Source organism: Eublepharis macularius, chromosome 14, assembly GCF_028583425.1.
Source record: "Eublepharis macularius isolate TG4126 chromosome 14, MPM_Emac_v1.0, whole genome shotgun sequence".
Classification (NCBI taxonomy): Eukaryota; Metazoa; Chordata; class Lepidosauria; order Squamata; family Eublepharidae; genus Eublepharis; species Eublepharis macularius.
Genome location: NC_072803.1, coordinates 19,327,292 through 19,349,943, shown reverse-complemented (window position 1 = coordinate 19,349,943; position 22,652 = coordinate 19,327,292). Strand labels below are relative to the sequence as shown.

Genomic DNA, 22,652 nt, shown 5'->3' with positions numbered 1-22,652 from the left:
ATATTTTCTAAATTTAAAATGTGTAAAATAATACACTTCTATAGGCTAGAAAATCAATAATTTTGTATCACTAAAGCAGCTTAGATTTGATAAAGTATTTCATATATTTCAGTTTCTCTCCAAAATTCTGTGTTTTCTGAATAAAAGCAACTCCCCCACCCCAAACTCAGGAAGACATTTTCAAAGACCCCCCCGTGAGCTTGGAGAAATGGTTCAAGCCTTGGGCTCTCGGGGAGGACGAATCGCTGTCTCTCAAAGGCACCATAAAAAGAAAGGTTTGGGGGGGGGGGAAATCTGTGTTTCATCCACTTTGTCTCTTAAACAGAATTTCAACTTTTAAAAAACTGTTGGTTGCATTAAATGTCCCTTAAATCTGCATTCAATGTAGATTTCATTTTAAAATAAACATGTTAATCTATACATTCTTTTAAAAAAATCTGCTGAAAGACGGTTACCTTCCTATGATTCTGGAAAGTACTGGGTAATTAGCCTTTTCATAACTACTCTTGCTTAGTGTCCTTAGAAGTGTAGAGAGAATACTAGGCAGAAATCCTTAATTTCCTAATTGCTCCCTGTCTAAGTAAATATATATTCTATACCGTAAAAGGCAGCTGGGCTGTATGCCCAGAAATTTTGGAATAATCTCCTGGGTAGTATAAAAGCTGTATTTAATAAACACATTGTTTTCGTTCTTATAGAAACCAATACATGCTTGATTGGAAAATATATGTATTAGAAACTTGGCTTACATCATTGATTTAAACTACAATGATTTAAATCTAATCCGTCCTGTCTGGTAATCTGCACAGCCGAGAACTCACAATGTGAATTTAAGATCCCATACAAACTACAAAAGCTCAGTACAAAAAATTTGAAGTGATTGGTGCGAAGCATCATCTGCCCTGTCCTCTCATAAGAAGTGGTGAATGGAAAAACAAAACACCCTTAGAAACCACCGTAACAGCTGCTGTGCAATTTGTGCGAGTTTGCATAATTTATTTCAGTTGTATGAGGTAAGAGCCTTTATAATTTAAGAGTCGCCAGTTGAGAGTTTCTGTTTCGCCAAAGTTAATGATCTTTCTCTTGATACTAAAGATTAAAATGATCTTTGGGGACTTTTAAAAAAAACATGTCTTGTACATTCCTAAAAGCCATTAGTGAAAAGTAAAAAGAAAAAGAAAAAAGAGGATGAACTAGTGAGTCTTGATTTATTATGGTAGTAAAAACCAGCTGTAGATTAGAGCTCAGGCTGGAACATACATGAAGCTGCCCTTGCCATAGTGTTGGCCTATTGAGCTCAGTGGTTTCTACTGTGCCTGGCAGCAGCTCTCCAAGGTCTGGGGCAGAGAAAGGCATTCCCCAGCACCTACTACCTAAGATCCTTTATTTGGAGACACCAGAATCTGAACCCAGGCGCTTGACTATGGCTGTTTCCTTTACAAACTGTTTCCAGTTATGCTGCTGTCTGCTGGTTTGCAGCATGGTTCTCATGTCTGAAACAAGCAAAGGGACCTGTTTTAAATTGACGCATATGAAATTTGATAGAGCATAAGAAAATGAAGATAAAGGGAGGGGATGGTGTTTAACCTTTGCCCAAAATTTGGGGTTGCCATTTCCCCACCCCCATTTAACATTTGTGACAGAAACTGAACAGGGAAATCATGTTTGTCATAATTCTTCTATGTTAGGAAACCTGTACCTGTTGAATATCTTCTTGCAGGAAGCTATTACATGTCCAAGACCATACTGCAAATAAAGTGACAGCCCTAATATTGTGAGAACATTGAACCCTCAAAATAAAAACCATGTTAAAAGCAGTTACCTTTTCTCTCAATTTTTTAACATTAAATGCTATGGATTTGGTAGCCAGTAAACAAGTTAGGACAGTGTTTTTAGACTGCTGTACCAGTCCAGCATTTAGTACTGGGTTGTTTGGCTGTCCTCTTCTGCACTCCAGCACTGTTCACTTGTCCAGTTCGTTTTGCTGACTGCTGCTCCTTCGAGTCAAACTGGGGTCAAAGATGGCGTGCTGTTGCAATTTTCTTTAGCTTCATAGGTAGGCTTTATTTCTAGGCACAAGAAAGATTCAGATGTTAAAATTATGCTGTCTTGTAGACAGCCAGTCCGTGGGTACTTGAAGTAGCACATAAAGTGTGTGTGTGAGAGAGAGAGACACACAGACAGACGGACAGACAAGGAGGCTCTCATAGCCATTAGCACAAAGACAGGGTGCTCTGAGATCCACCACTGGTGCCAGGCTTATGTACCAGCGCTAACAGAAGTTGGCAGGTCTGCAGGAATGTGTGGCCCCCAACCCGTGGGATTCCTTGCCAGAGGAGGCTTGTCATGTCCTCCCTTTCCCCTTTCCAGGTGCTTGTGGCAACTATTCTGTTTCAGAGAAGCGTGCATGCGCGTACGCGCTTTTAAGCTGCTGCTGATTATGTTGTTCTGGGTGTGGTTTTTTACTGTATTTGTTGTTTTTAGTAATGTTTGTGGCATAAATATCCTTTGGTACATTTTCAATAGTAAAAGAGGCAGCTAGAAATAACTTCAAAATCCTTTACTTCTAGGCTAAGGCCTGTTTGGAGCGTACACCCTACTATGGACAAGGGTCTCACCACAGAGATCTGCCTTGAAAAGGACCAACTCCTCTAGCTAAATATCTTGGTGGGCACATTTTCCTCAGACAGCATTTGCTGTGCTGGTGGTAGAATCTCAGCAGCAAATAAATATTTCAGGGCTTGAGCTTTACAGCTCTGTGTTGTCAAACCCATACTTATTCACAACCCAGTCAGCTCTCTCCTGCTAAAAGCTGCTGCAGGAGAGAAATTATTCTGTACTCCATTGGTAGTTCCCAAATGGGGGTTGGGGCGTGGGGCTGGCTTGACAAAGGTAAAAACTTTTTCTTTGTACCAGCCAGAGTGCAAAAGGGGTGAATGACCCTTGAAAGTCAACCCTCATTGGATTTTTGAGATCATTGCTTTTCCATTGCCCTAACAAAGGAACATGAGAGCTCAGGTGGATCAGACCAATGAGTTCAGCATCGTATTTCCCTTTGAACATGGAGACTATATTTAGCCATCTTGGCTAGTAGCCACTGATGAATCTTGCTTCCATAGATGTGTGTACTCCGTTTTATAAGAACATAAACCTCTCAGCCTGGCATAGGAAGTCTAGCTGCTGCCTCGATCCGCTGATATTTCCCTGTGCATGGGTTTATTAGGGAGTTCCTCATACTCTGTTGTCTTCTAGAGCCAGTGCAGGCTTAGTTCCAACATTCACAGATCCTTCTGGGTGGCTGCAATGCAAGTAAGGGTCTTTGCACAATCATCTGTGAAACAGATGGTTGGTGCTGAGGTGGGAGGCCATGAAATGAGAATGAATTTAGGAAGAGGTCTCAAAATATTTTGAGAGAAACTTCCTTACACCGCCTGTATTCAGTGGAAGAACTGGCTTTTTCTGTAGAAAGGATCTCTCCCATGTTGTGAATCTCCTTGCAGGTGATGGATCTGCTATCTTGGGCTTTGTTGTTTCCAAGGCTTGTGCTGCTGTTCTGTGCTTTGCAGCACATAGCCCTGGAGCTGACTTGGAATGGAAACATCTTTTTCTCTGGAGATACAGAGACAACACTCACCATATGGCCTTGGCTTTTGCCTTGCAAACTAAGTTTCCATAACTTTTTGTAATGGTAGAAGGACCTCATCTACCCAGAGGCCCCTTGTACATGTAACACTAGAGGGGGGGGCGTGATCTATTATAAGCTACTAGATTCTGCAATAGTACATAACTCTTGTGTAGCACAACAGTTGAACTGAACACTTGAGTGTAAAGATGCTTCATATTCTAACTGGGATAAGAACGGGGAGATCAAGGATAGGACTTGTAGACAGCAGAATTAGAAAACGTGCAACCCACAAATGGGTCATTGTGTGTATTCCCCCTATTGGTTTAAAATCAGGGATTACAATGCAGTGCAACACTAATGCAGAGATCTGTTCAGCAACTAAGTAAAGAGGCAATCCAAATTTTGACACAGGGAAACACCGTAATACTAGAGAAAAAAGAGGAGGGAAAAAGGTGTGGATAGCACAATTGTGAGCCAGAGTAGTGTAATGGTTGGTCTAGGACTGGGGACACGCGGTTCAAATCCTTGCCATGAAACTGGCCAGATTAACTTAACCCAGACACTCCCCTTTGCCCTAACCTACTTCATAGGATTGTTTTGAAGATACAGGGAAGAGACATGGATGTTCCTTGGAGGGTGGATGAGATTAAAAATGTAATAGAAGGGATGGATGTTGAATTTGGGGGCACCATCCACAAAAATGGGAAACCTTTTGCTCTCTCCTAATACTACTTACCCACAAATTCACTGTTGGAATGAGGTGGGTTTCCATCCGTGCCTGATGAGCAGAAATGGTGTTTAGGCTTGGACATCTCCAGGCCTGCAAGGAGGGTCATGAAATCTACTACAGTGTCAATGTTTTCCTTGTCTGCAGTGACATCCCTCAGGGTGCACAACACACTCAGCCTGCTGAAGGACTTGACTTCAGAGATATTGGCTCGCAGGAACAGCAGTATGATATTTAGGTCATTTAGAGGGCAGGTCAGCATCTTCCTGCTGAGCAGGTCGAAAGCTGGGAGCATCTCATAAATGGCCAAAAGTCGCTTGTCCCACTGGCACAGCTGAAGCAAGTGGTAGATTATAACTGGCCCCAGGAGGACGTATACCCCTCCAATGCAGATGCTGGTCAGCTGAAAAACGGAGAAGAAAACCAGTTTGCAAGGAATGACGTCCGGGATGTGAGGCTCGTCTTTTAGGAGTCCCGTCTTTATTGGGCAGCTGAACTCATCTTTGAAAAATACACGTGCATGGCAATATCCCAAGTAGAGACAAGTGACAGCCAGGAGAAACAGGAGGAGGAGGTTCCTCAGCACGTAGATGCTGACAAGGTAGTAGGAGCGCTGCTTGCAAGTGAGGTATCTCTCCAACAGAGGGAACTCAAAATAGCGTTCGCTACGAGCCCTTGGGAGAAAAGCAACAAGGCTGATCAGTGTTACAATAGTAGAGCTCCAACTTTTAATGGATAGGAGAGTCAGTGCAATGTTAGACTAGGCCCTGGCAGACACAGATTCAAGTCATCAAGGATTATTTTAGGCCAATTACAGTCTCTTTATCTCTCTCCCTCATCTTAGCTTAGCTGAGCTGCTAGGAAGATAAAACAAGGGAGGGGAGAACCGTGCATAGCTCACCATCTGCTGATTCAGTTTGTATGACACCCTCCAGGCAGCCAACCCACAAGCTGGTTATACAGCCAACATTAGTGCATCAGCATGTCTTAATTCTTTATTTCCCACAGAAATGGAAGTATATTGACAGCTATCATTGTGCAGTGGTTAAAGTCTTGGACTGGAGGAGACAGGGTTCAAATCCTAGCTTGTCCTGAAATTCTCTGGATGACCTTATGCTAGTCCTTTTTCTCTTGTCTTACCCTAATTCACAGGGTGCCGGGGTGGGAGGTGGGGACCATGAATGCTGTACTGACCTCCTTAGAAGAAGAATGGCATACAAATAAATCTAACATCTTACTCCAGTGTATGTAAACCATGCAGCCACTGAGCTGTATGGGGGTGGCCGTGTCCAGATGAGTTTACATGACCCAGGTTGCTGGAGTTATATGCCAAGAAGCAAACTGAAAGGTTACCATTGTTTCTGCTCAGGCTGTCTTTAAAACAGTTAGCATGTTTAGACATGTCATCTCTGTGTATAAAGTGCCATCAAGTTGCAGCTGACTTATGGCAACCCCACAGGGTTTTCAAGGCAACAGACAGAGGTGGTTTGCCATTGCCTGCCTGACCCTGCATTTCCTCGTTTGCCTCCCATCCAAATGGTGCCCAGGACTGATACTGCTTAGTTTTTAACACCTGATGTGATAGGCTAGCCTGGGCCATCCTAGTCAGGGCTTAGGGTCAGGGCTTAGACATGCTATTATGAAGAATAAGGCCTCGTTCTTAAAGCTACATCTGGGTTGTTTCACTTCTGACTGGACTTGGGCTTTTATGTGATTGAATGCTCTTCTAACCAAAAATACGCATGCCTGCCGATAACTAAATGCAAGAGAGAAGGGTTTTACGCCCAGCCTCACCCTGAGATGTTATAATGTTCTAATTGAAGGGCTTGTTTTATACGGATGTGCATTTGCTCATCTGAGCCTCCTTCTAGCAGTCTGATGAAGTAATATAGCCCAGATACAAGTTTACCAAATGGAACTAAGCTTTTGTTGGTAAAGAAATTGAGGTAAAGTGGGGCTGTTGATTACAAAAAGAGTCAAAGGATTTGCAGACAGTCAGGGAACAGTGCCACTGGCTAAGTTTCATTATAGGCTAAAGGGACAGTTTACAGGACATCCAAGACAACTGCGTGACATGGGGAGGCAAATTCTGTAAATGTTTTGGTCGGGAGGCAGATTGAAAATCAAGAAAGAACAGAGATCATGAGAACAGCTGACTACCAGGGAAACTCTTGAACTCCAGGTCAAGCTTACTTGTCATATTCCTCCCATAATTCCTCAGGATCAGTGCCCGTCTGCTGCAGTTTCACCATATGCTGCACCAAGCGGATGGAACGGTTGTAGGATTTATCCAGTTCATCAATGATGAAGAAGAGGTCACAGTTAAGAGACGGGGCAGCAGCGTATCTCCAGAGCAGGTAGGGTAGGTACATGACAACTGCAATAACCAGCAACGAATATGGAAAGACCTGGAGGGAGGGGGTCACATAGAAGGATTGTTAATGCAACTGTTAGCTTCTGAGATCAATTCGCCCAAAGAAGTGCTGTGCATAGATGAGTCACAGAGAATGAGAACTGGTCCCCTCACTGCACATATAAATAATAGAACCTCAGAAAACTTAACTCAAAATGTGCTAAGAAATGTATTCGGGATGGCAGGCCCTGGGGGGTGTGTGGGAGGGATGAGTACACTTTATGAGGAACCAGAGGTCCTGAGGGCCCAGTTTGGGCTGGAAATTTATCATCATCATCAGGTCTACTGATATTTTTCTTTCATGATTCATACAATGGGGATGGGATCGAGGAACAGGACCCTGTGTTAGGATTTTGTACCAAATCTGCAGAAGCGATGCTTAAGTCCTGCAACAAGTGACACAGGTCAACACGCTAGATGTTATAAATAAATGGTGATGGAAGAAAAACGGGCTACTTACACCTCTGTTATGCATAGTTCCTGCTCAACATACAACAAAAGGAAAAAAGGGAATGTGCCTTTCTCTGTTTGAGAAATATGAATGTTCTATGCTTGCAGAACAGTTCACAAGCATCACATTGCAAGAGAAAGGGGTGTACTAGTGAGTTCCCACCTGAATACTGACCTACATCTGGGTTTCAAGGTCTCCTAAAAGTCAGGCTTTTGGAATACACATTGAACAACAGGCTGTCTATCATCTAGATGTCTCCAAAACCTTTTCTTTTGGAAGCACAAAAATACCTTGAGGACCCAGAGGAAACTGGATCTTGAGTCTCCTGTAGGACCTAATTCATAGTGAAGCAAGGAATCCCAGCACACGGCGTCAACATAGGCAGACTGCTTCCCTGTGAAGTTGCCAGGAGAGAAGCAGCTGATTTGAGAGCCTGAAATAGAAGGCAAAATGGACATGAAGCTGTAAACCTCAAGCATGGTCTCCATTAGTACCACACCTATCTGCTTCATCCACTGGAACCTTACAGAAAACTGCTGTGAGGCTGTCCAAGGATAAGTCTATAGACTTATCCTGTAGACATTATTAATGGTGGCAAAGGCAAAGCAAACGCCTCTTTTCCCACTACTATTATTTTACCTCCTACCTCTAGGTGGCGCCTGGAGTTCTGGAATTTCAACTGATCTCTGGAGGGCAAGATCAGCACCCCTGGAGAAAACAGCAGTTTCCGAGGGTGGAATCAAAGGCATTATAGCCCACCACGGTCCCACCTCCCCAAACCTTGCCCTTCCCAGGCTCCACCGCAAAAATCTTCAGGATTTTCCCAGTCTGAAGCTAGCAACCCTGCCTGTGCCCCATCCCTTGCTTGAACATACAGCCTTGAGTCAGATTGGGAACCTGCGTCCTGACACGTGGATTACACATTAAATTGTGCTTAAATGTTTTAGTATCATTGCAAGGGAGTAGAATGGGGACAAAACCAGAATAGGCTCTAACTCCATCTACTGTTCACTACTCTGCCTCACCAACCCCAATGGGTACCAGCTGCCACTCTAGAGAAGAAGTAGAACACAATACCTTCAGACCCTTTTAAGCCCTATGAGAACCAACAAGGCTTAAAGGCGCTCTCTCCACAGTTACTGCTCTCAGAATAAAACGGGAGTTTGCCCTAGAGGTCTCTGCAATACTGGGCAATCTCCTATCACTGGTAGGAGCATCTCTGATTGATGGTAGCCTCCCTGCTAGACTACAGACCGTGGTGCCTTCCCCTCTAAGCCTACCCTTGATGCTAGCCATGTTTTTCTCTTTGATGCTTTTTATTGATGGATATATTTCCACCAGTTTTTAATGTTTCCAAAGGGCTGGTTTTAAGGCACTTCATGCTCCCTGTTTAAATTACGCAGTCAGTATTGTAAGGAGTACTAACTCTTCAGGATTTTATAATTGTGTTTAAGTAATTTTATCTCAGTGTACTTTTTTAAAAACTGATTTTATTGTTAGCTACCACAAAAGCCAACTTGACCAAGAGTGTGAGATATAAATAACTTAAGTAAGCAGCGTGGTAGCAAACTAAGGCACTTCTCTGCAGCTGTTCTGCAAGATTCCAGTGAGCAGGATATGGTCTACTCCTATTCCCAGGCCTGTTACCTGGAATAGGGCTCCTTGTGAGTAAAAGGGGAATTAGCAGCAAAGAGCAAGGCTATGTGAGAAGGGTAACTATGGGATAACTCCACCAGTATTTACGGGTCCTTTCCCCAAGGTAGCAGACAAGACTTGGTGCTTTTAAGGTCAAAAAGTATTTTTATTTAAAGAGGGAAAACCAATGTACACACAAGAGGCAATTAAAAATGGTTGGTACACAAACACAGTCCTAGGAAGCTAGCCAGAAACTGGAATAGAGTGAGGGAGGGGGGAAGTATATTTTCCATTCTCTGAGAGTAGAGTAGTCCACAGAGGAAGAGAGCTTCAAACATCCAGAGTTCTTGGCCAGAGACTTAGGGAAGTGGCCCCAAGGGAGCAGCACTTGGACCCAGTAAGCGTGTGCAGTTTGAATGGGGCAAGATCCCTGGGGCAAATCTGTGGGCAAAATGTGTCCTGAGGCTGGGGAGCCCCCTCAGCCACTGGAACAAAGACCCTAAAAGTCAGTTCCTGGGTATTACAAAGGTTTAATTACTTTGCTTACCTGCTGCTGGGGTGTGTGAAAGGGAATGCAAAGTCTCTCCTGCTGCCTCACAAAGGGAGAGTTTGCTAATGAATCTCCCTGGAGCTGAGTTGATTAATTTAGATAGGGATGACAGCTTCCCAGGAACAAATTATAAACTTATCAGTGCTGATTGATTGCTCCTTGATCTTAGGGTGAGGATTTCATCACGGAAGGAGGGCATTGGAATGTGCTAAATGGGGTGACACAACGAGACCCTGTCTTATCACAGCTAATGCTCATAGCTGGGAAGGCCGTAAATACAATAACCAAGGTCACTCTGCATTTGCATGAATGTTCTATTCATGCTTGATCTCCCGGGCGGGACTCAGCAACTCTGGCTGGAATTCCCCCTGCTGCAGATCAGGCTGCATTAATTCAGGGGTCCTGTTATATCACAGGCAGCTATCAAACAGCTATTAAATATGGCGGAGGTCGGGGCAGACTTACAGGCCCTTTAGGCAAACACTCACAAGCAGACTACTACCAGTATCTTGTCCACAATTCAGAGACTGGATCGCTCATGTCTACCCTGATCCTTAGTGATTGTCATTATTCATGAGCATTATCCATGGTCCATCATTTGAGCCATGTGGCATGCTGCTACACCAGAACCGCTCACCACCTGGCTGCCACAGCCACGTGGCATGATTAAAAGTGGCATCTACATGGCATCCAAAATGCATGTACTGGCCGTCAGAGAAAGAGAGGTGAACAGTATGGTGTAAATGAAGCATGTGTCCAATTTTATTATGTTCAAAGGTATCACAAATGTAAACTCAGTCATTTTTAAAGCAGATGGTATGTCAACGCATGTAGCATGATGGCTAGATTTCAGCGAGACACAAAAATTATACCTGCACACACACTTGCCAGCTTTAATATAATACCAATGTTCTAATTTGAAATTTTGAAACACATTAAGTTCTTTTTTTAAAAAAACAACTTAGGCCAGTGTTTTTAATCATTTTTTAAAACTCGCCATTTCCATTTTCATTATTTTTATCCCGTTTTAACCAAGCATCACAAGCTCGATCCCTGTACTCTAGCAGTGCTACAGAAACACCAGTATTATTTACTAACCACTGTGTACTATTTTAGCTGTGTCCTCAAACTAAAACCTTTAAGAAACCCCAAAGGTGGATCCTGCTGAATCAGGACAAGCCAGAGAAACTGCTTGGTTTATTTGCTCTGGATCCACCCCGACCACAAACAGGCATTCTCTCTCCAGACATGAATTCCTGAGGCAGGATGGCAATTGAATACAGCCCCAACACCATTCAGACAGGAATATGCAAAGCCACATGCACATCAGTCCACATTGCCACAGACCCAAGTGAGAACACTGGAGAGATTAACAGACATGGCAGCTGCTGGTCCAACTTGGTACTCTCTCCTTTTAACCCTTAATGGGCTTTGCTAGGGCTTATTTCAGCTGCATCAAAGGGCCTAGGAGAAACATCACACCTTGTTGGGCAGGCAGCTTTTGATTTTGCAAATGTTTCCAGCAATATATACCTACAGATTTTCTGTGAACAGCACAATTCAACCAAAACGCAGCACTTAAAAATCCTCTGATGTCAAGCATGGGATTCAGGTTTTATCCTATGCATGCTTGCTGGAAAGTAAACTCCACCGAACACCTTATTTCCAGGTAGGCAGAGGATCTGGCTGTAATGGGTCCTCAGTGAAAGCCATGGGACTTCATAGTACTAAATACTTGCAAGATTGTGCTGCTGAACCTTGTATGAATCTGAGAGTAACTCCACGGACAAATGTTTGGATCTGATTGTAATGGGTGTCCTACTTTCAAACTAAACTTGAGTCTTAAAAATGGGGTAGGCTGAACATTTATATAACATACATTCTTACCTACTACCACATAAATAACTTCACCCATTTGCTAAGAAGTTTACATTTCATTTCAAATATGGAGTGCGAAAATTTCAAGTTTGAATGAAATTCAAATTTTCTGAATATATTAGGAGTTTGAAATTTGAATGCTTTAGGCTTGCTGGCATCTCTCAGTGGTTTTTGGCAGGCATCAGATATGAAATCCCATAAGCCGCCAATAACATTCATCAAATGCTGTCACTTAACAGACATTGAAATCAATCATCATAACATGTCACATACACATATGGATATCAAATATTTGATAAATATCCAGCAAGTATTTGAGTTCTCAAAGAACTTCTGGAAAGTTGACATCAAAATATGCCAAGAATTATTCTGACTTTAAGCCTGGCAATAGAGCAGGGTGAATCAGTTCTCAAATTCTTGTTAAAAGATGGGGAAGACAGGTTAAAAACTAGGTAATGTAGTTAGCAACCCATTATGGAAAGATTTAAAAAAGAACAAATTAACATACCAGCGGAAAATTCCCGTGCAAATGCCAGGGACACCAGGAAGAGAGGTAAGCCCACTGTGACAAACTTCACAATGCGGTCGCACGATAACTCCAAGCGAAGTCCTTTAGCCCTGGAGCCTTTAGGGTCTGGAAGCAAAGCATCCGAGAGCATGTACTCGCCAGCGGTGTGCGCGATAGACATGATTGCTTGGGATGGTTCAAGCTCAGAGAAGCAAAGAGGCAGCTGCTACTGCAGTTGGCTCTCAAATAGCATCTAAGCAACAGCCAGCTTGATGTTGTCTGTTGAACCGAAAGCTTCATTTGTAGAACATGAAATCCTGGACAGTTGTAAAATAACAGCCTTGGCTGTTCGCTAAACCAAATTGTAATTACAAGGCAATCCTTCTCCCACAAGGCAATCGCTATCATCGGTCCCAGAAATAGGGCAACAAGCAGAGCGGCATTGTGATTGCTGGCCACACCATATTCCTCAGCCCGCCACAGGCATAGCAAGGCAAGGCTGGGCCTTTGTGGTTTTACATCCCTCTTTCATAAGCAGATGTATTTCAAGCAGCCCTTTGTAAGGGGTGCGGTTTTGTTTGTACCTCCAGGAATGATAGAATTTGGGGGAGGGCTGGTTAATGAGGAATTATAGGCCTAGCTCTCATATGCAGAGCAGAGGGTGGGGTGCACTCAGAATCTGACATGGGTGCCGAGACTATCTTTAGCCAGATGGGTCCCCCTGGTGCTTGTGGTGGGATTGGCAAAGCTCTTTCATGGTAATCAAGACCTATTTTGTTCGCTCCAGCTCTTTACCAGACAATCTAATGCAGGTAAGTGGGAGACAGAATTCAAGGATAAAGAACACACATTTGCAATAAGGACACTAACAAACCAGGGCCAGCCTGACCATATAAGTAAATTAGGTAACTGCCTAGGCATCAAACTAGACAAAAGCAAGTTTCTTTAAATAAACGTATCCAGCATTTTACTTGTAAAAACACTGCATGGCATGTCAGAAGCTGAGATATTTTAATTTCACATTGTGGACCACGGCAGTATATGCAAACAGTTAAGGTATCTCTGGATAAGCAGTATATGCAAACATCTGAACCAACCCACTTGCATTTTTCTTTTTATTTGCTTCCCTCATTTCATCTACAGATGGATGAAGTAAAATATTCATATTGTTGGGAACAGTGTATGGCTGCAATGTCCAGTCAGCCTCCCATGTGAAATGTAGCAAATAGCAAAGAAATATGTATTTTCCAGTAACAAAACATTGGAAAGAGAAGACAGACAGGCTGAAAGAACAGAGCACACCTGTGCAGACAATGGGACAGAGCCAGCAGGATTTAGGCACCCCCAGTTCTGTAATGCTGCTTGAGGTGCAAATGGCATTCAACCCGGAGCAAGGTGCAGCATCTTAACCGTTTCTCTGAGGCTGCATCCAGATGGCGCTGATTAAAAGAGGCATCATTTCACCACTTGCAATCACCTGTTGAGGAGTTTCCACCTGTAAAGTTCCATGCAACCAAGAGGCAGACCAATGGCTAACACAAACCGAACAGCTGCCTTCAGGCCAGACACACAGCAAGCACGTGCCTTTTCCCAGGGACAATTCCTGCTCTACCCCGCAAATTGGAACTGGAAAGCACCAAAATCATGTACAGCTCCTTCTCTGGAGATCTGAACAAACCCTGACTTCTAAGCCCATCTTTGCAGTCTATTCTAGCACTCCTCTGAATCTTTTTATCTCCTATGTGGAGTTCAGTCTTGTTGATCTCCTTCCTGCTTGCGAGGAAGACTGCACACTCCAGGGCTTGGACTGGATCGTGACTGGTTTATACAGGTGAAGGCTGAGAATTCTTAAGGTTCTGATTCTGATACCAACACCTCCAACGCACTGTAGAGCCTACAGTTCTTTTGCCAGAAAACCATACATATACACCCTCCTATATTTCTTCTACTGGCTAAAAGATGTGGAGTTCTGGAAACTATCAACTGCCATGAGGAAGGTGGTTCATGCTTCCTACTAGTAAGTCTTCTCAGTCTGCCAGTGATTTAGTTGCATTGTCTGTGCCAGAGATTTCCCCAGCTTGTGGCAAAGCAAGGTAAATACTACATGCCAATTCATTTGTATCCAATATTTCATCTATGGATTCTTAGGATCTAGCTTGCTTGCTTGCACTCATTTGTCTATTTGGGAGCAGCAGTTGCATTCCTCTTTTCCACTATCTTGTTTGCCTTATCCTCAATATTTTTCCATATAAGGTACCTCCTCATCCAACAAGGTTTTCACTGAACAACTTGCCGTCCGCAAAATCCGGGTCACAAAGAAACCTAGAGACCACCTAGTCCAAGCACAGAACCATCTGCAATATTCGTACCCGTATGAGCCTTGCCGCAATCCTTATCACAATAGGAAAAAAGAAATGAAGATTTGCAGAAAGAAGCGTGCAAAGCACATACAACACAGGTGTCAAGTGTAAGCCACTGCTTCTTTCTAGCAAGTGACATTAGAACTTCAGATTAAGAGAAAGCAGGCAGTGTGGAGTTTTAGTTTGGTTGGAGTTTTTAGTATTTTACAGCACCAGGCTTGGGGGGAAACACAAGCATCAAGTCCTGATGGAAGATGGTACAGCAATCACTCTGTTGCTTGAGGAGAAAAGGCCCCTCCATCCAAAGTGGAACTGAATTACTCAGTGTATTTTGCAAATTAGCAGATACTGTACTTTCAGTGTGAGAGCAACATTCCCCCACCACAGACCACATGTATATATTTTAAGAATCCAGAGCCACTTGTGGTTCTCCATAGCAATGTACCCACAGTCTCAAAAGCAAATCCTTTTATAAATTATAAGCAATGTTGTTGGCACATGGAACAGACTAATTCCAGCCACCTGTGAGACAGCCAGCTTTTTGTTTTAAGTCATAGCTCAGGTTACAATTAGATAAGAAGGCAGGAGATCTAAGATTAAAGAAACCAGCAGCCAGGATTGTGGGGAGAAGGATTGGTGCTAGGGAAAAGCATCTATCCAATACAAATCTACTACTCGGAAGTGCTATGCCAACAGCAAACAGCAAGAAGTGGGGAGGAGAACTTGCATCAGAAATATGGTGTGGGGGAAAGGGGAACCCTTCCTTGCCACCACCTCACTGAATCAAGTGTTCCCATGGCTACTTGACACCTTCCTCTCATACACGTTTTGGTAGTTGAAGACTAACAAGACAGAACATTTATTGAGCCTCACTGCTAATGGACCATTCAGCTCAGCCAGTCACAAGTTGTGCAAGGCTGCATTAGAAGCTAAAGTAAAGCTCCCTGTTTTTTCTGCCAGTTTTGGAGGGGTAGGGGGGAGACAGTTTCATTATTGCACTTCTTAAAGACAACCATCTTTGGGCCTGAGAAAAAGGCTGGAATTAAGCGGCCTGGGAACTCTTTTAGCAACGATATGCAATTACTAACTATTTCTTTCTGCCTCAGTTAGATCACACCCACTCAGCACATGGCAAATAATTTATTCAAAAGAATAATCAGTTATAGTGGGCTGGGTTTCATATGCCTCTTGATTTTCATCTTGATGGTTTCTGACAGTCATTTCCATAGCACAAGTTATCCTTGTGGACAATCCAAAATCCAGGTCTTGGAATTATCAACTCTAGATTTTCCAGGTGGCTTCAGGTTATGGAAGAAGAATGTCTCCCATTCCACATCTGGTCACCTCAAATGCTTTGTAGAATACACATTAAGAGGATGTCAAGAAAAATCATTTCTCACTTATTCTCCATCTCTGGAAATTCCAGCTTCAAGTGCCGTAAGGACTGAAAGAAGAAGCGGGGTAGTTTGCAGGCTAAATGGATTTTCTTCTCTTCACTCCCATTTCCATCAGGCAGGGTCAGCTCACGGGCATGTAGGTGGAGAGGGAGGTAACGGGCTTTGACCTGTTCCAAACCCAATCTCTTCAGCGTAACTTTGGGAAGCTTCTGTTAACAATATGAAGCAAAAGAGTGGTGATTTAACTGACTAGCCAGCATTAGAATTGCCTCTAAGGACACAAGAAGAGCTCTGCTGGATTAGGCTCAATTGTCCATTATTCTGTATCCTACAATGGTCAGCCAGATACTGCTAGGAAGCCCACAAGGGGGGAATGATGGCAACAGCTTTCCTGCTGCCACCTCTGAATATGGAAAGCTCTCTCTTGTTACCATCGCTAATACTGATGGTACAAATACATGGAGGATACTGAGCCATGTATCCTTGATGAATTTGTCTAGTCCCCTTTGAAAGCTATCCCACGAGTGATACCACTGTGAACTAAGTCCAACTGAGCATATGTCTTTCAATATTGCCACACACACCCCTTATTCCCAATGGAGACCCAAAGCAAAATATAAAAATGCCATTTTAGTAAGTAAACACAAAACAAGAATATAACACACCACATTCTGGGCTAGGTCTTGATTCGCTGGCCAGACTTTTCATGTCGGGTCTCTGACATGCTGTAGCACAGTGATTAAGTGGTTGGGCTTTTAATCAGCACTCTGCTGGTTCAACTTTCATGACTGCCATGAGCTTGATAGTTAGACAGAATGTGTTTTGAAACGGACCACAATGTACTCTTGGCTCAGAGTTAGTAAGTTTAGGGAAATAATGACAATGTAGCAAAACAGATATCTTAGAATGGAATAGAATAGCAAGACATGAACATGGCAGGAAGCATTCTAGAATCTGACTATGCCAGGACATAAAGGACCTACATCCCTGTGGCTGAGACAGAGTGATGTTTAATCCCATCCTCAATGGCTCCTCTCATCATGTCTCTCTTACCTGTGGTGCCAGCTTGCTCCAGTGTGAGTACTTGTGGTCTCCAAGGACTGGACAGCCCAAGCCATAGGCCAAGTGGACTCGGAGCTGATGTTTTACTCCTGTATATGGAGCAAAAGGGGAAAGTGAGTGAAATCTTTAAGACTCATCTTTAGCATTAACAACCAAGCATACTTCCCTGATCATTTCTTAGCAACTCAATTCATATAACTGTTCACATACTGCCTACCTCTCAAGCAGAGGTCTCCAACCTTTTTGAGCCTCCAGGCACCTTTAGAATTCTGACACAATGTGGTGGGTGCAACTACAAAATTGCTGCTGCAGGATGCAGGGCTAACTACAAAATGTCAGAGGGTAAAGTTATGCATAACTCTAAGAGTAACCCTTCAATATTTCAGGCAGAAGCTATGTTTAACAGGATGCCTTGCATACGTACACAGTAATTCAGTGAAGATCCTTGTGCTGTACAGGTTATTGCTAAAGCAATTTTTAAAATATCTGCACAACCAAGTAGCTCTCCAGTGGCCAATCAGAAGCCCTGCTAGGCAAAACACCCACCTGGCCCCACCCACTTTCTAAGAACACTTGCGGGGTGCCCAGAAAGGTGTCAGTGGGCGCCATGATGCCCACCATGCTGGAGACCCCTGTGCTAGAGCGAAGGATGCTAATCCAGCCATGTGTCAATCCTAGCAGAAAAAATGTGGATAATCAAAAAGGTACAGTATAACTACAGGAGCAATACACACATTCCAAAATCAACCAGAAAGTTTCAAGGTTGCTATATGCCTTCTGTATTACATCACAAGCAGCAGCAATTGAGATCAAAATCACCAAGCTCCCAGATACCTCGTGCCAAAAGTCTGACTCACAGCAGTTATTTAATATTTCGATGCCTTCAAAGAAACAGTACCAAAATCACTTGCCAAAGAGTGATCCATGTGAGCCCTTACCTGTGACTGGTTGGAGTTCAAGGAGGGAACAAGAAGAAGAGCTACTCAGAACTCGGTAGCGGGTCACCGCCACCTGGGCATCTTTATGCTGGCGTACCTTGTATGTCTTCCCATTCTCATGGGAAATGCGATAGTTTGGAGCAAGCGTCATCTAGGGCAAAGAAACAGAACTCTGTTCATCAGAATGTAACCGCACATCACTCAGCAACTACCTCCTGCTGCTAACAATGCCAGACCATTCGGCATGGTCACAGCAGATAAAATATAGAGACTGCAGTCAAGAGGAAAAGAATGGGGAGTTTTTCACCTGGCAGGCTGGCCTAGGCCTGCTAGATATACAGTCCCACCCACACTTCCCTTACATCACCTGACTTGGGTGGAGCTTGCTAGGAGACCCTGGTGGCTTTGCCAATGAAACCAATGCATTCAACATGACAATGTGATGCTGTAAAGCATCCTGGGTGGGGCCAAGGCTCATCCTGGAGATACTTTCTCCCCCGTGTGATACTGAGGGTAAAACCATGCACCATTCTACTAGCCCAGTTCTCATAGTCCAACGCCAAAATGATATGGCTTGAAAAGCACTCAAGAGTGATGAACTGTTTTCTGGATCTGGGAAAACTATGCCAATATGCATGATGTTTAGTTTCACTGGAGCAATAAATGTATGTTGCAGTGCTCAGGAACAAAGGGAAGGATCTGAAAACACTCTTATGCGAAAACCTAGTAAAAGTAAGCAAGATATTGCTGATGGGAAGCAACTCACTTTGAAGTGCGACTGGTGGCTCTCCACTTCTTTCTCCACAATGGGAATGTCCACCAGCCCATCTTCTGGCTCTGGTGTTCCAATGCTGATCGCCCTGTCAAGATAAAAGACAACGAAATGCTTCAGCCCACTGCCTGAGGCAACCGGCATCCTTTGTAAGAGGGACGTGTGATCTAGGATTCCCCTCTCAATTGGCACCGTGCCCAAAATGGCTGCATCTTGCAGGGACTCACAGTGGCTGATGGAATATTAGAGCTTCTCATGAACAAAATTAGCTGAATGCCACTTATGATTTCCCATACCAGTATTTCTTTTCCACTTGTCGGGTTCTGAAGAACTCCTGGATCTTGTGTGCAGTGCCCTCGTCCCGCGCCAGCACCATCACACCTGTTGTCTCTTTGTCTAGCCGGTGACACAGATGCAGAGGTTTGGCATTCATGCCACCCAACATCTTCGCCAGGATGGGCAGCACATCTGTGATGCAAGTTTTAACCCCAGGACCACCTGGGAAAGAAAAGCAGAAACAAATCTTTGTCATGTACTTTCAAAAGAGAGACAGTTGCTGCCTCTGAGGTGATCACACTGACCAATTTTTGCAGCAGAAAAGAAGGAGGATCCCAGACAAATGAAGCCGGGTGGGTCAACATGTTTTGAATTATGATTTGAAAGACAAACTTGGGTGGCACGCAGAACATAGATATGAGGCAGTCCTTGCCTACAGGGCTTTTTAAGCTACATTAGATCTTTTACAGTGCCCATCACACAAGAACAGTCTGTACTAGGTTAAAGCAACAAACTCTCAAGCCTCCAGCTGTGTCCTGCCAGGCACCTTTATATGAAGCTGCCCTATACACAGTCAGACTAGTGGCCAGTAAGGGTCACTACTCCATCGGTTGCAATCTACCAGTAGCTTGCTGGGTCCCCCACAGCAGTTTGTGGGGCCTCTCAAAACTGATGGAGAGCCAGCCAGGCATACCCTGGCCTCATCAACTGTTCTGTGCTAAAGGGAGGGACTTCTCCCCACTGAACAGCTAATGAATCCAGGTTACATCTCCAGCTCAGCTTCCCATCAGCGATGCACAGCGAATGGAACCACCTGTCTCTAGCTTCTCACCACTGCATCCTGGAGTCCTCTTGTGTGACCAGAGGGAGCGGGAACACTTGCTGCAGTTACTTAAAAGTGTTGCAACAGTGGTCAAGGAGCAAGAGTGTGCTGACAAGGAGAAGCACCTGATTTTGCCCCTGCTTTCCAGCATGGTACAGTTAGATGATTGTTCTTTTTTAAAAACTGAAATACTTTTCTTACTGAAGTGTTTTTTTCAAGCCCAGTGGCCAGGAAGTTTCAGAAATATGCAGTCTAGTCCTATGCATATTTACTCAGAAGTAAGTTCCACTGGCTTTGATGGGATTTATTCCTATATAAGTATGGGACTGCAGCCTTCAGCACTTGAAGCTACTTTATACTGGGGCAAACCATTGGTCTAGCAGCATCCCAAAGGTGAGGGGAGAGCTGGTGTACTCTGATGGACAGCTGCTTTCAGGGAAAGATCTTTTGCATTGCCTACTACATGAATATTTTACCTGGAGCTGCCAGGGGTTAAACCTGGGACCTTCTACATGCTCAGCACTAAGTGGCAAGTCCACCCAATAAAACAGTCTGATAACCAGAGCTCTCTGAATAATACCAGGAACTGGGATCCAATGCCACAGGATGAATTTCCATTTAAAGCACTGAAGACCCAGTACAGATCTCTAAACAGGCAAGATGAAATTTCATGCACAAGCTCTTATCATAACATATAAGCCCATGTGCTCAAACAATAGAAAGAAACATTTGGGCTAGTGGGACCCTTCGAAATTGCCAACCTGCTATAAAGAGCTTTGGCTCACATAGTAGCCACCTGCTTGGCTTCCATCAGGGGCAGAATTTTTACCACCTTCTCTGCTTCTTCCCTCCCACTTCTGGATGCTGTTTTCCAGGAGCGTTTACCTGGGAAAAGACTGGTTCAGTCAAGGGCAGAGTTGTTTCCACCTGCTCCACCCTGCCCCCTGATTGATGGCTGGTAGTTTTGTGTTTAGGTAACCTGCATTTTGTGAATTTGATGGTTCTTTGCTGTTGCACATGTGTAGCTCTCCCCCCGCTCCCAACTTTGTCTGCACTGAGTGAAGAAAAGGGTGTTAATAAGGATATTGAAATTAGTAAATATTGCATTTCTCTCACCATGTACAGGGAGGCCATATGGTTTATTAATCACCACAATCTCTTCATTCTGGTACAGCATCCCCTGTTTGAGTGCTTTGGCCAACACATTCGGATGAACCCGCTGCAGCTGTTGGGTGAGCTGAATGAGTTCTCGTACACGCCTCAGTACTGGATCTTTTGGAACCTGAGAACAACCAATGAGAAAAGGAGAGAAATCTTATGTAGATTTTGCTGACACTGTACATATCAGAGAGAAAATAAGCATATACATACAAGAGATAACAAGAATGTTGGTTAAAAAGAAATTTACATGAATACTGTAGACTAACAAATCCATAAACACGTTACCAGAAATGCAGCAGGGAAAAACAATTTCAGGCCGTTAGTCTTCATTCTACTGGGTTTAGGCCAGTGTAACTATGCAAAACTGCATTGTAGAATGCCTAACTCGATGCTACATGGCAAATGTACAGCCATTTCTTCACCACACCATAAAAACCTCTTTGAAAGGCACTACCCAGTACACAGAAAATAACTTTACATTGTGTAGATGAAAAGGTATATTTGAAGCATTAATAATAAGATTTCTATCCTGCCTTTCTTCAAGGAGTTTCAGGTGGCATTCAGGATTCTCCCTTCAGTTTGAGCTTCACAACAAGCCTGTGAAATTGGGTTGTTCACAGCCAAGTAGGGATTTGAACCCTTGTTTCAGCAGTTCTAGTTTGATAGTATAAACATAACACTGCAACAGCAGTTGTCCTATTATAAGATAATTCTCCCCACCCCCTTAGTCCTCTGGTCTTAACCCAAAGGACCATAAACAGTGCAATCCAATGCAGAGTTACACCACTCTCTAAGCCCAATGATTTCATTGAGCTTAGACTGGAGTAACTCTGCATAGGATTGCACTGAAAGCTTGAAGTAAAGAAGACAGAATTGCATAATGATTAAAGTGTCCAAGTGAGATATCAAAAAGAGTCCAGTAGCACCTTTAAGACTAACCAATTTTATTTTAGCATAAGCTTTCGAGAATCAAGTTCTCTTCGTCAGATGCCGAAAGCTTATGCTAAAATAAAATTGGTTAGTCTTAAAGGTGCTACTGGACTCTTTTTGATTTTGCTACCACAGACTAACACGGCTAACTTCTCTGCAAGTGAGATATGTTTGACACAGGTTCAAATCCCTGCTCTGCCATGATCTTGAGCCAGTTCATCAGCCTACCCGACCTCACAGAGTTGTTGTTGGGAAAAAGTGGAGTTGAGTGATATTTTGTAAGCTGCTTTGTGTTTCCTGGTATTTTAATCTGTAAGCCATCAATTTCAGCAGATAAATACAGAAGAGTTTTAAGGAGTATGCAATGGGTGGGGGTAGAGAGAGAAAAAAGAGGGGCTCAAGGTACTTTCATGGGTGAAATGAAATTTACTGCATGTTTGGTACCGAGAAGCGCCTTGATGCCACACGGGTAACCACACTTGCCTCCATCGCTGGTGATAATTTAAAAAAATGAACGCATTGGGAGTTCTCAATATAGGCGAGATGGAGGGGACCTTAGTTGCTGCCTATCCTCCCCTTCAGCCATAACAACAGCGCTTAGACTGGAAACTTAGTACAGCTTCACTCTTCTAATATGGACTTTAAAGGGTTTTGGATTGCAGCCTTAGTAACTTTCAGGACGCACAGAACACGCTTCATGGATGGAATCCCAACGTCTCTACAGCAGAGCGCATGGTGGGAAATGTAGTCCCTTCCTTGTCTCAGTTCCTTTTAGATGTATGCTGGGAGAATCGGAATCCCCCGCCATCCTTGCCGCCCAACCGTCTGTTTCTAACGGAACTCACTTCTTGTTGTGTTTTTTGCCGCTCCCTTTTCTGAGCGCGTACTTTCTCCGCCAGTTGTTCCGCGGTGAGAGCGGCCGCTGCGCTCTGGCTCTGAGATAAAAGCCGCCGCCCGCCTGCTCTCACAGCGAAGCGCCGCAAGACGCTCCCCTGAGCCGCCATTTTGTCCAGGAATCTTTCAGGGAGCTGGAGAAGGGCGTGGCCTCACCGGCTACTCCTTTGCTCGTTCGCTCGCGGGCTACCGGCGCGGCAAATCAGAAAAGGAGAAGGAACCAATGAGGCTAATGAATGTCTGAGTAGGCGG

General features: G+C 43.9%; 2 protein-coding genes across 2 annotated transcripts; both read right to left on the bottom strand.

Annotated features, from left to right (window-relative positions):
* Positions 1-1,818: 1,818 nt before the first annotated feature.
* On the bottom strand, positions 1,819-12,161 carry PANX3 (pannexin 3). The gene is made up of 5 exons (XM_054997868.1): positions 11,788-12,161; positions 7,507-7,649; positions 6,546-6,760; positions 4,362-5,026; positions 1,819-2,069 (listed from the first exon to the last, which is right to left on the bottom strand). The coding sequence occupies exons 1-5, from the start codon at positions 11,966-11,968 to the stop codon at positions 2,005-2,007; spliced, it is 1,269 nt and encodes a 422-aa protein (XP_054853843.1). The 5' UTR covers positions 11,969-12,161; the 3' UTR covers positions 1,819-2,004.
* On the bottom strand, positions 11,826-22,523 carry RPUSD4 (RNA pseudouridine synthase D4). Its single transcript, XM_054997870.1, has 8 exons — positions 22,352-22,523; positions 20,532-20,697; positions 18,613-18,814; positions 18,311-18,404; positions 17,545-17,695; positions 16,598-16,695; positions 15,548-15,753; positions 11,826-11,913 (listed from the first exon to the last, which is right to left on the bottom strand). Exons 1-8 carry the CDS (start codon positions 22,508-22,510, stop codon positions 11,907-11,909), a joined length of 1,083 nt encoding a protein of 360 aa, XP_054853845.1. The 5' UTR covers positions 22,511-22,523; the 3' UTR covers positions 11,826-11,906.
* Between the last annotated feature and the right edge of the window lie 129 nt (positions 22,524-22,652).